The 14500-nt window shown below is 47.0% G+C and overlaps 1 protein-coding gene across 1 annotated transcript in view; it reads right to left on the minus strand.

Moving 5' to 3' along the window:
* The window catches only part of LOXHD1 (lipoxygenase homology PLAT domains 1), a 190250-nt gene that overhangs the window by 146319 nt on the left and 29431 nt on the right, over positions 1 to 14500 (minus strand). The window contains exon 5 of the mRNA XM_058277619.2: positions 3084 to 3182. Coding sequence (XP_058133602.1) covers positions 3084 to 3182 — 99 coding nt within the window. The remainder of the gene's footprint in view (positions 1 to 3083; positions 3183 to 14500) is intronic.

Here is a 14500-nt window from a genome sequence, read left to right on the forward strand (position 1 = left end):
AATCTATTTGCTCTCTAAATCTGGCAGGCAAACATCTGCTATTCTTTAAGATGTCCAGAACATAGCAACATTTCACCACACTCTTCCTCCAGATACACACTTTGCCCATTCAGATATAACACTTGGGCTGTATCTGATTGGGCATTATTCATGGTGCCTTGCTTTCAATTGTTTTTCTCATGTCTTTATCAATTTAAACATATTCCTTCTTTTAAATTGTCTTTTTTTTAAAGATACATAGATCACAAAAATGTTACATTAAAAAATATAAGAGGTTCCCATATACCCCACTCACCATACCCTCCCACTCCTCCCACATCAACAACCTCTTTCATCAGTGTGGCACATTCATTGCATTTGATGAATACATTTTGGAGCACTGCTATAGCATATGGATTATAGTTTATGTTGTAGTTTACACTCTCCCCCAGTCCATTCAGCAGGTTATGGCAGGATATATAATGTCCTGAATCTGTGCCTGCAATATCATTCAGGACAATTCCAAGTCCCAAAAATGCCCCCACATCACATCTCTTCTTACCTCTCCCTTCCCTCAGCAACTCCTGTAGCCACTGTCTCCACATCAATGATACCATTTTTTCCATTGCTAGAGGCACAATAATTCTATAGTAGAATACCAGTAAGTCCACTCTAATCCATATTTTATTCCTCCATCCTGAGGACCCTAGGATGGTGATGTCCACTCCACCTCCAGATTGAGAGGGGGTTAGATCCCATATGTCTGATGGAAGGAATTCTCCTGCTTTCAGTTGTAGGTTCTCTCAGTTCCCTGGTTTAGTGGTTGAACATCATCACCTCCCTGTTAGCTGACCTGTGTAAGTTCAACAAACTGAAGAGTAGGTGTTGCAACTCTACTGAGGCTCAGGGCCCAGCTGGCACATGGACAATTCAGAGATTCAAGTCTCTTGAGCATAAACCAACCACAGTACCAACCACATGTTCAGTAAAAGTGACAGAAGAGGAATGCATAGACAGGTCACATCTAAGTCCAACTCCATCACACTCAGGAGCACAAATTCTAAAGTAGGGCCCACTGGCAAGGCACTGAACTCCAGAGTCATCTGCCATGACCGTAGGAACCTGGGTGACTCCGTAGCCCTCAGGACACCACTACCTGGGGTTGTATATACTTTGGCTGTCTCTGGGATCCTGCTGAGACGTGCATTAAGTGCAACCCCTCTGATTATCTCCCAACTCATTTTGAAGTCTCTTAGCCATATAAGCTCATTTGTCTTTATCATTTCCCCATTTTATTCAAGGTCTTTTTCTAGTTTCATCACCAGCTGGTGCTTGGCAGTAATCCCTCAGTGCCAGGGAGGCTCATCCCCAGGAATCATGTCCCACACTTGGGGGAAGTTAATGTATTTACATGCTGAGTTTGGCTTAGAGAGTGGCCACATTTGAGCAACATGGAGGCTCTGAGGAGGTAACTCTTAGGCACCCTGCAGCTCTAGGCCTAGTTGAAATTTCAAGTACACAGGTTCATAAGCATAGTCATCAGTATCAAGGGCCCATCATTGGACCATCCTTCTTCACTGGTCTTTGCCCTTGCCTTGGGGGATTGTTGCTATTCCATTGGGGAATGTGATAGAGCTCCCCAGGATGGGAACTCAGAACTCCCTTAGTTGTCATGTGTAACTCTACCCACTATGACAATACCCAACAAATATCCGAACATATCTATATACCCTATATGCATCCTCTGGAGAACTATACCTTTCTCAGATTTCTTCATGATCTGAAATTCTTGGGAATCTAATCCTATTGTTTATTTTGTCTGTTGATTCTTGGTCATAGTGGATCGTGTCCTCAAGGGTTTTGTACTTTTGGAAAGTAAACTCACCTCCAGTATTTTATCTGTGGGACTCTCATGCAGTCTTGCAAATACTCCTGCGAAGTATCCAAGGGAATCATTGGTATGGAACCAGTTTTTTCTATGTGAAGGATTCCCAAATCATTCTTGTAATATAAAATCAGACCCAAACTCATATGACATGCAGGCCCAAGTTATCGATTTCTCAGAATTTTTAAATCTAGAGGCCTTGCAGAGATAAGTTTACTGTTAGTATTTTTTCTGGCCTATCTTTTCACTGGTGATGTAGCCCTTCCAGATTCCTGGACTTATGCTGGGTCCTCATTTTGAATCTAATACTCATAGAGGGCCAAGGATTCATTTTCTGACCACAAGCGGGTATGAAAATCTATTCTTCAGATTATTGAGCACGAAAACTTTCTCTTTCCAAAAGCCACATACTTAATGCTTTGTTTTTGTTCCCTCTTCATTTCTAGCACCTAGTCCTCCTTATTTCGTTCAAGCTCAGCAATGTATTTTGAAGTCTTTAATACAATGTGTCAAAGATTCACAGGTGTCTGTAGCTTTTCTGACTCTTCTGTTGGTCCACTAAATTGGTAGCAGGAAAGAACTACCTTTTTCAGTTCTGCTGGCCTGAACACCCTCCCCAACTGCAACTCCGTCTGTACCCTCAGTTCCTGCCTCACCTATGAGGCAAAGTCTAATTGTATCCATAGCACCCCATTCCCATCTGCCTCAAAAACCACTACATTGAATTAAGCCATGCCCAGCCACATTCTAAATTATAACTCAAAATGGGCATGGAGCTTAGAGACATGAAGAAAGTGAGTGAGAAAGAGTTCCCTGGAGATATGGAACCTGATCTGTTTATAGTCTAGGACACAAGACAATTTGAATAAACCCAAAACCAATCACACCTTGCTTTGAAAACACATCACATACATATATTTTTAACACAAGACGGGCACCCTGCTGCCCAGGGCAGGTCATGGCAAATCACATCACAAGAAGAGAGTTGATGCTTAACATAGGACCCAGAGGGACCCCATGCTGCCTGCTCCTTAGGTGGCTGCATCAACTCCACATGTCCTCTCCTTTCCTCTGCCCTTTCCAGGTTCAAGAAACACCTTATTTCATGGACTTGAGCCCATTTCCAGACCCCACCATCTCTGCCAGGATTGTGGGCAACAGTCCACCTAAGAATCAGTACTGAGCATGGCTTGTGAAAAAAGGATTTCAAACCCATTACCTGTGTCTCCGTACTCTCCAAAGATAGTGATGAAGACGTCAGCATCCGTCCCTGCACCAATGACATCACCAGTATACACCTTAACTTCATACTTGTTACCTGAGAACAGAGAAAGCCTCAGTTCATTCAAGATGCTGAGAAGAGCAGAGGTCCCAAAGGAGCTGCCACGCTCTCTACCCTTGCCTCCAGCAATGCATGAATCATCACCATTACTGTCAATAACAAGTCACCTGAAGTGGCTCAAAGGGTCATTGCTAAGCAGTATGTCGCACAAATCAGAGGCCAAGAGGACTTCTGCTTTCATCTATTAGCGTGTTGCCTTGGGATGTGTGAATCAGCCCAGCTTCAAGGTGCTACTCTGAGCCAGCCCACCAGCATATCTCCCCTGGACTACTGAAATAGCTTCTTAACAGGGTCCCCTGCATCTCACTGCCATCTCCAATCCATTTTCCACACTACAGCCACCGCGAAAATTTCATTGGGGAAATTGGATTCCACAGATGAAAATCAAATTTATATGTAAATTGTCAAGGCCATAACCAGTGCAGAGACTAGAGGCAGCCAGAATGGCAGATCCATGCTCAGGAGTTACCTCTTTAAAAGTCTTGTGCCAATAAATTAATAAATAAGTAAATAAATAGGAGAGCAGGTATAGCTCAGTGGTTGAGCGCCTGCTTCGCATGTACGAGGTCCTGGGTTGAATCCCCTGTACCTCCTAAAAATATAAACAAATAAAAGTCCTGTACCTGCTTCTTGCATCTTTGTTCCATTCACTGAACAGAAATTCATTCTCAATCACCATCTACCCCCAGCCCCACACCCCCTGAAATGACTCTGCCTCAGCCGTGGCTTCAAGAGGGGCCAGGGCTCAGGGTAAACTTGACAATGTGATAAACCCTGCCCAGTCCTCCGCGTCAGGAGCCTGCCTCCAAGTGGAGAGCCAAGGGCAGTGGTTGGAACGTGTGGCTGAGAGAGGGAGATTCCTCCAGGTTTCTTCCCAGGGCTGAGGGAGCTCTGCCTTCCCTTTGCCCTTCCTGCAGTGGCTGCTGGTGTTTACATAGCAGAATCCCTTCTTTTCAGATGTCTTAGGCCCAATATATGAAGCTGATAAAAACCAGAACTGTTCTATTAAGACCCAGAGCCCACCTCCTCCTTACAGGCTTCCCTGACTCCCAGCCCCAGGGACCCTTCTCATCTACACTCCTGCGGCTCTGATATGTGGTCTGGGTCAATGATTTTCAAGTTCCACTGTTCGCTGCCTTGTGCTATTTGCTGTTTCCTACCTGCGAGGCTTCTAAGCACCTCAAGAACTTAAGAGGGTGGGAGCCGGACTTGCTTCTCCTCCATAGTCTGCTCACAGACCCCAGCATGGTGTTGGTCATATATTAGTCTCATCAAGGACGGTGGAACATGAATTGGATTATTAGCCATGTGGAATCGAAGCCCCCTCTTGAAATAGAGGTGGAGTGGACATCACCATCCCAGAGTCCACAGGATGGAGAAATAAAGTACGGACTAGAGTGGACTTACTGACATTCTATATAGAACTACTGTGACTAGTAATAGAGAAATTGTATCATTGACATGGAGAAAGTTGCTACAGTAGTTGCTGAGGGCAGGGAGAGGGAAGAAGAGATGTGATGTGGGGGCATTTTTAGGACTTGGAGTTGTCCTAAATGATATTGCAGGGTCAGATGCTGGACATTATATATCCTGCCATAACCCACTGAATGTACTGGGGGAGAGTGTGAACTAGTGGGTAAACTATTATCCACATGATGCAGCAGTGCTCCAAATGTGTTCGTTGAGTGCAAAGAGTGTACCCCAATGATGGGGGAGGTTGTTAGTGTGGAAGGAGTGGGGTGGGGAGATGGGGGTATTTGGGAACCTCTTATGTTTTTTATAATGTAACCTTCTTTGTGATGTATGCATCTTCAAAACAATACAATTTACAAAAATGATGGGGGTGGGGGAGTGGGGAGTGGGTTACATGGGAACCTCATGTTTTTTTTTTAAAGATTTATTTTTAAATTTTATTTCTCTCCCTTTTCCCCTGCCCCAGTGGTCTGTTCTCTGTGTCCATTCACTGTATGTTCTTCTGTGTCTGCTTGTATTCTTGTCAGTTGCACCTGGAATCTGTGTCTCTTTTTGTTGCGTCATCTTGCTGTGTCAGCTCTCCATGTGTGCGGCACCATTCCTGAGCAGGCTGCACTCTCTTTCGCACTGGGTGGCTCTCCTTATGGGGCACACTCCTTGCACGTGGGGCTCCCCTATGCGGGGGACACCCCTGCATGGCACAGCACTCCTTGTGCACATCAGCACTGCACATGGGCCAGCTCACCAGATGGGTCAGGAGGCCCTGGGTTTGAACCCTGGACCTCCCATATGGCAGGCGGATGCTCTATCAGCTGAGCCAAATCTGCTTCCCATCTTATGTTTTTTAATGTAAAGTTCTATGTGATCTATTAACTTTAATTTTTTAAAAAGTGTTAATAAAAATAGTAATAATAATAAAAAGAAAATTAATTGGTTTGGATCTTCTAAAGGCCTAAGGAGGTGCTTGGGGCAAAGGGCTGAGGCTGGGGAGAGGAGGAGGCAGCTCTCTGCATCTCTTCCCCATCTCAAGCCCTGCGCAGCCTAGAGGGCAGCCCCCCAGAGATGTCCCAGGGCAGCATCCTGCAGAGGACCCTCAGAGGACACCCCTCAGAGCCCCTGGAAGGCGGTCCTATGACCTGGTGAGAAAATTGAGCCTGAAGGGAATGACGCCTCCTTGTCACCTCTCTGCTCAGTCCTCACTTAGTGAACCCACTGGGGTGGGGGGGACGGGACCCTCCAATCCTTGACCGAGTTTGAAGGCTCCTATGGGAGCTGTCATGGTCAGAAACCCACGCCCACTCACTTCCCGATGGAGACCCCGAGTCAGGAGATGGCACCAGGGTCTGGGAACCCCAAGGTCTGAGGCTCAAAATTTAAGCCAAATTCAGGTTACTGGGGAGCTCATTTTTAAAAGTGGATTTCCAGGCTCCAGTCCCAGATTCTCAGCCAGGTGGTTATAAAGGACCAGGAAGACTTCGGCCATGTCCTGACAAGCCAGCTCCTGGTCACCGTCTGTCCCAGGAGTTGGCTCTTTGCTCCCAGCTGCCAGGGCCTCTCAAAACCACTTATTTTGGCCCCTGTCTTTTCCCAGGTGCAGTCCGGGGCCCACGTCACACAGAGGCAAGGCCCCTCTTCAGAGTGGCAAGAGGGCCAGGACCCCTTGGCTGGTGAAGCCGGTGTGAGGGCAGGGCTGGGGGAGCGCCTCTGAAGGTAGCTCCCGAGCAGCGGTCAGAAGGGGTGACAGGACCCCAGAAGGAACTGGGTGCAGTGGAGCAGGAGGAACGGGTGACAGGGGCTGTGGAACATTTGTGGAAGGACGAGCAGACATTCCAAATCATCCCAGAAGGTAGAGACAGAACCAGGGGAATGAAATACAGAGAGGCAGCTTTCAGCTCACCAAAGGAAAAGCTAGGGCTAGCCAACAAAGGATTCGACTGCCCTTGAAGCCAGTGACTTCCTCCTCCCGAGAGACCTTTAAGCAGAGTTTCATTCATTCACTCCTTCTTTCAACAAGAGCTCTATCTGCCAAGCACACTGGCAGAAAGCCATCTGCCAGGGATGCTGTAGAGAAAATGCCATCAGTGAGAGAACGTGCAGCTACGAAGATCCCTTTTAAATCTGCGATTCCGTGGCGCTTCACCAGAAGAAGCCTGCAGACCTGCAGACTGTAGGGGGAAGCTAGAAGGTGGAGGCAGTAGCCCAGAAGGTAGGGCAGGCACAAAGAGGTCCAGGAGGAGGACCCTGGGCAGGGCTTTGGGAAGTTACAACATCCATGTCCTGGGAGAGTCCAGAGAAGCAGTGCCAAAGGGGGGCAATTTTGGATATCCGCTCTTGGAGACAAGCCTAGGGCCAAGGATAAAGAGGCCAGAGCTGGGATGGGAAGGAGCCTCCAGGCCTTTCTAGCTAAACTGGACAAGGGCTCAAGCCCAGGGAGTCAGGGCACCAGGTACAGGGTAAAGCCTGATTCCACCAGGGTGGACTGTTTTTCGGCCTCTGAATCATTTGGGAGAGGGGGCGCACTGCACTCCCATGTGGTTGACTGAGTGGAGAGCAGGATTCTGTGTGGAGGCTGAGCTCCCACTACATGGAGGAGGAGGCCAAAATGCAACAGCAGCGACAGGCAGGTACACCTCACAAAAGTGCTCTTTAAAATAGGGCCCATAGAATGTTGATGAGGGTTATTCTATCACTTTTCTACCTTCTCTTCTTCCACATCCCCTCACCAAGCACAACCCTAACTTTCTGATTTCCCATTTTCCAAAACAAGGCCTAGGGCCTAAAATTGTGAGTAAGTTCATGCATTGATGGAAAAGCCAGGCTGAATATAAGCAGGGCCTCATTCTCTTGCTGTTGCCAAACTGTCAGCACAGTGTATCAAAACTTCCTCCCAAACGGTCATAGGGGACACACACACACAACTTCCTGTGCTCAGAATTTCAATGAGTGTGAACCTGCAGTTCTGGTCACACGCAGGTTCTTACATATTGAAGTCACCCCTTAGAACTGGTGATCAGTGAGGGGGCAAAGTGCCCACAAATGGAATGGGGCTGCCTTCCTGGCAATAAGAAGCTGGTCAGAGCGCAAGGTGAAGGGCCAGTACAAAACCCTGCCCCAAACGCCAGAGGGGGAGAAGGAGAAGGAGAAGAAAGGGTTGAAAGAGGATTGAGTAAGGCTGGAACCATGTGGGGGAAAATGTCGCCTCTCATCTATGAAAATGACATGGTTGACCAACCTTCTAGGACAGATAATAATACAAATTCCTCCAGGCATCTGCAGTTCCCAAAGCACTTACACACCCTTCATGTCATTTGGTGCAGATAATGGCCACATGATAAATGCAGGGGAGATACTGTTGACATTCTCATTTACAGATGAGGAAACTGAGGTGCAGAGGGGCTCCTAAGTGATTCAAGAGAGACTGAAAGCCAAGTCTCTTGTCTCCAAATCCAGGCCCCTTTCCAGAATACCCCATGGCCTCCCACGCCCTATGTCAGAAGTCAGCAAACTTTTCCTCTAAAGCGCCAGATAGTAAATATTTTAGGCTTTGAGGGACATTTGGTCTCTGTCACAACTATTCGACCCCGCTTTTGTAGCACAAAAAGCAGCCAGAGACAAGACTTCTATAAATGAGTGTGTCTGTGTTCCAATAAAACTTTATTAATGGATACTGACATTGGAATTTCATATAATTTTCATAGGTTATGATATTATTCTTCTTTCGATTTGTTTTCCAACCACTTAAAAATGTAAAAATCACCCTTAGCTCTCTCCCTTAGCCCCTCATACAAAAGCACAGGCTGTGTTTGCCACTCCCAACCCTCTGCTGGTTTGTGCTCTCAGACCCTGGGCTGTGTGTCTCTAGACAGGGAACTGGGGGCAGCCTGCTCTCTGTGGCCCGGAAGGGCAGCCCGGCTGCCTGGCGCAGGAGCGGTCAAGGCTGGTGGCACGTAGCAGCACATCCCAAATGCTTGTGAAGCAGCTCGAGGCTCTGAAGATCAGGGCCTCTTTCTCTTTCTCGGCTGAGGTGGGGAGATGACAAGTTATACAGACTGCAGCCAGCGTGGGCAGGCAGGGCCAGCTCTCTGCAGCCCGCAGGGTCGTTTGGCTGGGCAGGGCCTAGCACTCGCTCAAGTCCAATGGGGAAGAGGCCTGGCCTGGGGCTCCCAAAGAATGGGCCAGATGGCAGCACCATCCCGTAATGGGTTTACGGGCTACCGGTAGCCCATACAGTGCCTTGTGCAAATTAGAAAAGAAAAATCCCTTCCTCAAGACACTTTACTGCCATCTGTTGGATAATTGTCATAATAAATATTCAAATCTACAATGTCTATGATGTGAAAGGTGCTTTCTTAAATGGCTGCACTTGTGCAGTGTATACGTCCGAACCCAGCAAGCCTACCGTTTAGGCAATAGCCTCTTTCAGCTGAAGGTCAGCGTGAGCTAAGAGAGGCCAAACTAATTTAATTTGGGTGTTGACCTGAACAAAAAGCATTGAGGGCTATATGCCAGCAATTAAGCTAATGACAGAGTGACTCCCAAAACCAGATGGAATAGAGCTGAGGTCCTGTGTGGGCAGAGTTACTTGTAGCCTAAAGACAGATTGCCGGCCTCAGGGCCTTAGCGGAAGCTTGCCGGTGCCCTTCCCGCCCTGCCCAGCTGATATACAAGCCCAGCCTTGCCTCTTTGCCCTCTGCAGACCCCCATGGCAGAGGCGCAAGGCTGCTCCCTCCAAACAGGAAATCTGCCCCTGCAGGCCGGCCGGAAGCAGCCTGCGTGGGCTTCTGGGAACGGCAGGCCCTGATGGCCCGAGCTCCTTCCCAGCCTGGCGAGCCAACCGCCCCCACAGCCTCCCCTGCGCTCTGTCTGGAACAGTCAGCACACAGCAGCGAGAGAACGCATCTCCAGAAAGCCCGCCTGGGCCGTGGGGGGAGGCACAGCCACCGGGGCCCCCAAACCCTGGTGCCGCCTGGCTGAGTTGCTCATCATGCTCCTGACGACAGAAGTCAAGCATATGCCCCGACACTAAGCCTCTGTCTCCCTAGCCGAGGAGGGCGCAGAGTGGTTCGAGCCTCAGGGAAGCACACGTGGTCCAGGCTTTTTTAGGAAGCAGAGGCTCATGAATGAACGGTGGACGGAGTTTTTCTCTTGCTTTCACCCATTCTCAAAGCCTGTTTAATTGGAACGCGGCTTTATTTATCTTGGCATGCCAGGGGGAAGGAGGGGGCATGGGAAGGAGAGTGATTAGCTTGATTTTACCCACCTCCCACTGGAGCCCCTGTGTTCACACCCCGACACCTCTCACTTCCGCTTGCTAGGAGCCGAGGTGCGCACATGAGATGTCACAGGCGTTGCGTAGGAGGAGATGAATATGGTGAGGGAAAGAGATTCGGCAGGGCTGCCCTGGGGGTGGGTGACGAGAGGAATGTTCTCTCCCAGCCAGGGAAGGCCCCCGATTATTCCAGCCTGCAGGGGGTGCGGGGAGCTACACGGAGATGGGTGGCGGCCGCTGACCAATGAATGCAAAGGCCGATGGACTCCGGAGTTCTCCCTCCCTCCAAACTGTCCCTAAACATCTTCCTTTCCTTCCCTCAGGCCCAGAGGCCCATCATCTCTCATCCAGGCTCTTGGAATGCTCTTGTGTTCTTTGCACTTGTCTCTCCCACCTCCAGTATATCCAATGCACGCCCCCTTCATCTCCTGGCTCCAGGGTCTTCCATGGCTCCTGGTGGTTTCCAGAATATGCTCCTAGCTCCTGGGACACACATGTAGGCCACTCAGGATACAGGCCATTGGACCCCAGGCCATCCTTCTTCGCTCTTCTTCCATAACTGCCTTCCTCAAACTTTCCAGCTCTTTTGGTCTCTCTTGTCTCACAAATAGGTCTTGAACTTCTCTGCCTTCCCTACAATGCCCTCACCCGCTTATCAAAATAATATTGGGGGCAAGTGGATGTAGCTCAATTGGCTGAGCACCTTCATCCCATGTTCAAGGTCCTGGGTTCAATCTTCAGTACCTCCTAAAAATAATAATAATAATTGGAACGCCTCACGTTTACCGAGGACCTACTTTAGGCCAATCACATCTACTACCTCAGTCTTCACAATGAAGGGCCTATTGCTCTCATTGTCATCATTTTACTAACAAGGCAGTAGGAGCAAGTGGTTAAGAACTTGACCAAGTTCACTCAGAAAGGGTGAAGCCTAGGTTTGTACTTAAGGGATCTGAAAAAGAAGTCTCTCTCTTATCTGACCCTGCCCCCATCCCAAGCCCAGCTTCTTGCCAAAATACCCCACCTCCCAAGCTCATAGGGTTGATCTCCAAAACTCCCAATGTCTGCATCACTTTTTGGCCCTTAACATGTGCCAAACATAGGCCATGGATCTGACTTAGGTTAGGAGACTCATTATGCAATGACATCAAAGCATCAATTAGACATTAAAATAGTTGCTCATGGACAATAATCACGCACACAAAAAAACCACTTCTACCTCTTCCATCACTGCCAAATAAATGTACAGCTGGTTTATTTTCCTAAGCTACTGTTCAATAGAAGCCTGATGTTATCAGGTGTTGAGCCTTAGAATGGAGTAGATAGCCTCTCATTCCTTTCAGCTGGTCTTGCTCACCCCACTCATGCAGTTCACTGCTAGCCCCCGGTGTTGCACCTTGCTCCCCCGGTCAATCATCTCCCTCCATCCCCCATTCCTGCTGCTCTCCAAGACCCTCAACGTCCACCTTGTGTCTTCTAGTCACCCTGGCTCTATATCTTCTGTTTCCAGTCCAGAATCTGCTCTGCTGTGACAGTTTATCTTCGCATTGGGCAGGAAGGTTTAGCAAGGGCAGTGAAAACCAGCACTTCTCATCTGCTGCTAGAGGAACTGGCACTCGATACAAACTTTCTGGAGAGCAGTGGGTAATATGTGCCCAAAAGCCTTAACATTTTGCAAGCCTTTTGACCCACAAATTCAATTCCTGTGCATAACAGTTAGTTTATATTCAGGAAATAGTTATGTTCATAATTAGCTCTAGGGATATCTATCACAACATTGTAAACAGCAGAAACAAATGGCTGCAACCTAAAAGTATCTAAAATAGGGCATTTTGGCATGAATTATGATATATCCTTTCATGAACTGCTCTGCAGTCATTTAAAATAATGGGTTAGAAGATTATTCAATGCTATAGTATAGTACTAAGTGAAAAAATATGGTTACAAAAGTAAATATAATACAATACCATTTTTATAAGTATGTGATGTTTGATACATTTATGTGTAAAAAATAAAGATATTCATCAAAATGATAATGGTGATGTCTCCACAACAATTCTACACAGTGATTAAGTTCAAGGCTTGGAATTTAATCCTGGCTTGACCATTTATAAGTAAATTATCTAGTATCTCTGTGCCCCAGTGTCCCACATCTGTGAAGTGGGGATTAAGAACAGTATCTCCCTCATGGAGTTGTGAAAATTAAATGAGTAGATAGATAGATGACTGATGATTAGCTAGAGATAGCTAGATAGATAATAGATGATGAAGATAGATATTGATATAGTTACACAGATAGAGACAGTGATATTGACCAAGAAAGAGATAGAGAGAGACAGAGGTAGAGGTAGAGATAGGGAGATAGAGGAGGGGGAAATAGTTTAGAATGTTGCCTGACATTAAGTGAGAACCCAGTAAAAATTAACTATTATCTTTGGATGATGGTATTATGGAAGACTTGCTTCTTTTTGCTTATTGTACTTTTGAAACTTTTCTTCTTTATTAGAGAAGTTGTGGGTTTGTAGAACAATCATGCATACAAATACAGGATTCCCATCTACCACCCTGTTACTAACACCTTGCATTGCATGGAACTTTTGTTACAATTGATGAAACCGCATTTTTATAATTGTACTATTACCTATAGTCCATGGCTTAATTTAGGATTCAATGTTTGTGTAGCGTAGTTCCATGGAATTTTTTTCTACAACAGTCATATATTTCTCTTGTAATCAGAAATTAAAGATAAAAGCCTCCTGAAGCAAATACTTGAGTAATTCCAATTTTCACATCCTCTGTAGCCTGAGGGAAGTTGTTGAGAACTTCTATCAGTCCGTCAGACACACTGTAAAGACAATCCATACATGCAATAGAAACTCCTATACCCTCAAGCCAGCTTCGGCACTAGAAACCCCGAGCTGGTCAGAGTGGCTATGAGGCTGGAGATAAGCTTGAGAACTGACCAGGAGAGAAAACAGACAGGGTTACTGGGTGGATAGGCAGCTTCAAGCAGATGAGAGCCCCTCTTCCGACTCTCACTTGGTTCACTCTAGCCTGTACCTGGAACTTGAGGGAAAGGTTCCAGAGGAAAACTCTCAGTGGCTGCAACAGATGCCCAAAATTGGATTAGGGCCAAGGAAATGCCTGTACCATAAATTCAAATTTTTGTGTGTACAAAATGTAGCACTCAAGATGGTAGAGTGAGGGAAACGGACTTTGGCCCAGTGGTTAGGGCGTCCGTCTACCACATGGGAGGCCCGCGGTTCAAGCCCCGGGCCTCCTTGACCCGTGTGGAGCTGGCCATGCGCAGTGCTGATGCGCGCAAGGAGTGCCGTGCCACACAGGGTGTCCCCCGCGTAGGGGAGCCCCAGGCGCAAGGAGTGCACCCATAAGGAGAGCCGCCCAGCGCGAAGGAGGGAGCAGCCTGCCCAGGAATGGCGCCGCCCACACTTCCCATGCCGCTGCCGACAACAGAAGCAGACAAAGAAACAAGAAACAAGACGCAGCAAAAAGACACAGAAAAAACAGACAACCGGGGGAGGGGAGGGGAATTAAATAAATAAAAATAAATCTTTAAAAAAAAAAAAAAAAGATGGTAGAATGAGCCACTCAAGACTCTATCCCTCCACAGAAGCTTTGAAAATCAGCAAGAATTGACAAAACCATCTTTTGCAAAGCTCCAGAAAGCAAAGGATTGCAGCGACAGGGCAAGCACAGTATCAAAAAAAAAAAAAAGCCAACTTAAAATGGTAGGAAACCCTCCTCCTGGTGCCCTGGTTGGCCCCTCATCCATCCCCCCATGGGCTTAGCAGGAACCAGCCCATGGTCCCAGTTCCAGAGGGAGCAAAGCAACCCTCATGCAAACATTGGGAGTATGTATTTCTTGGCAAATTTGGTGACAGCTTAAAGAGTGAACCAGAACACTCATTTTGGGCTTACCATCCTAGAAGTTGCCCTGTATGTAGAGGCAGCTCACACAGCTCTCATAAAATTTGCTTTAGGAGAAGAGTCAGATCACAGCTGCTGGGGCAAAGGTTTGCTATCTATAGGACATAGAGTGCAGGGCCTGGGATCATGAGGAAATAGTTTCCTGGGAAGAGGGGAAATTCAGATTCATGTGAACAGGGAATTCCTAGGGCTGCATGCACTTACCCAGAACAAGGTGCATGTTCTTCTCCTAAATCTCCTAAAGATTCTCTAAACTCATTATATGAATAAACTCTGACAGAGAACACTCACACAGATCAATCTGCAAAGATTGGGAAAGTTGTTTTCTTTCTTTCCCCTCTTCTTTTTATTTTTTTCCTTTTTTTATTTGTTAACTCCCAGCATTCAAGGAAAGCTCTGTCATAACACTAGCTGGATAAAAACTTAAGGAACAGCAGTCTCTGAGTCTAAATTCTGACTATGACACATTACAATATCAAAATGTTGTATGTTATGCAACCTTTCATCTAAAGGTTGCAAAACATACAAAGAAACAGGAATGCAAAGGAGGAGATTAAAGCATTAGAAACAATCAGTAAGGTGAACCACCCTGGGACACACCAGA

This window comes from Dasypus novemcinctus, chromosome 16 (assembly GCF_030445035.2).
Source record: "Dasypus novemcinctus isolate mDasNov1 chromosome 16, mDasNov1.1.hap2, whole genome shotgun sequence".
Lineage (NCBI taxonomy): Eukaryota > Metazoa > Chordata > Mammalia > Cingulata > Dasypodidae > Dasypus > Dasypus novemcinctus.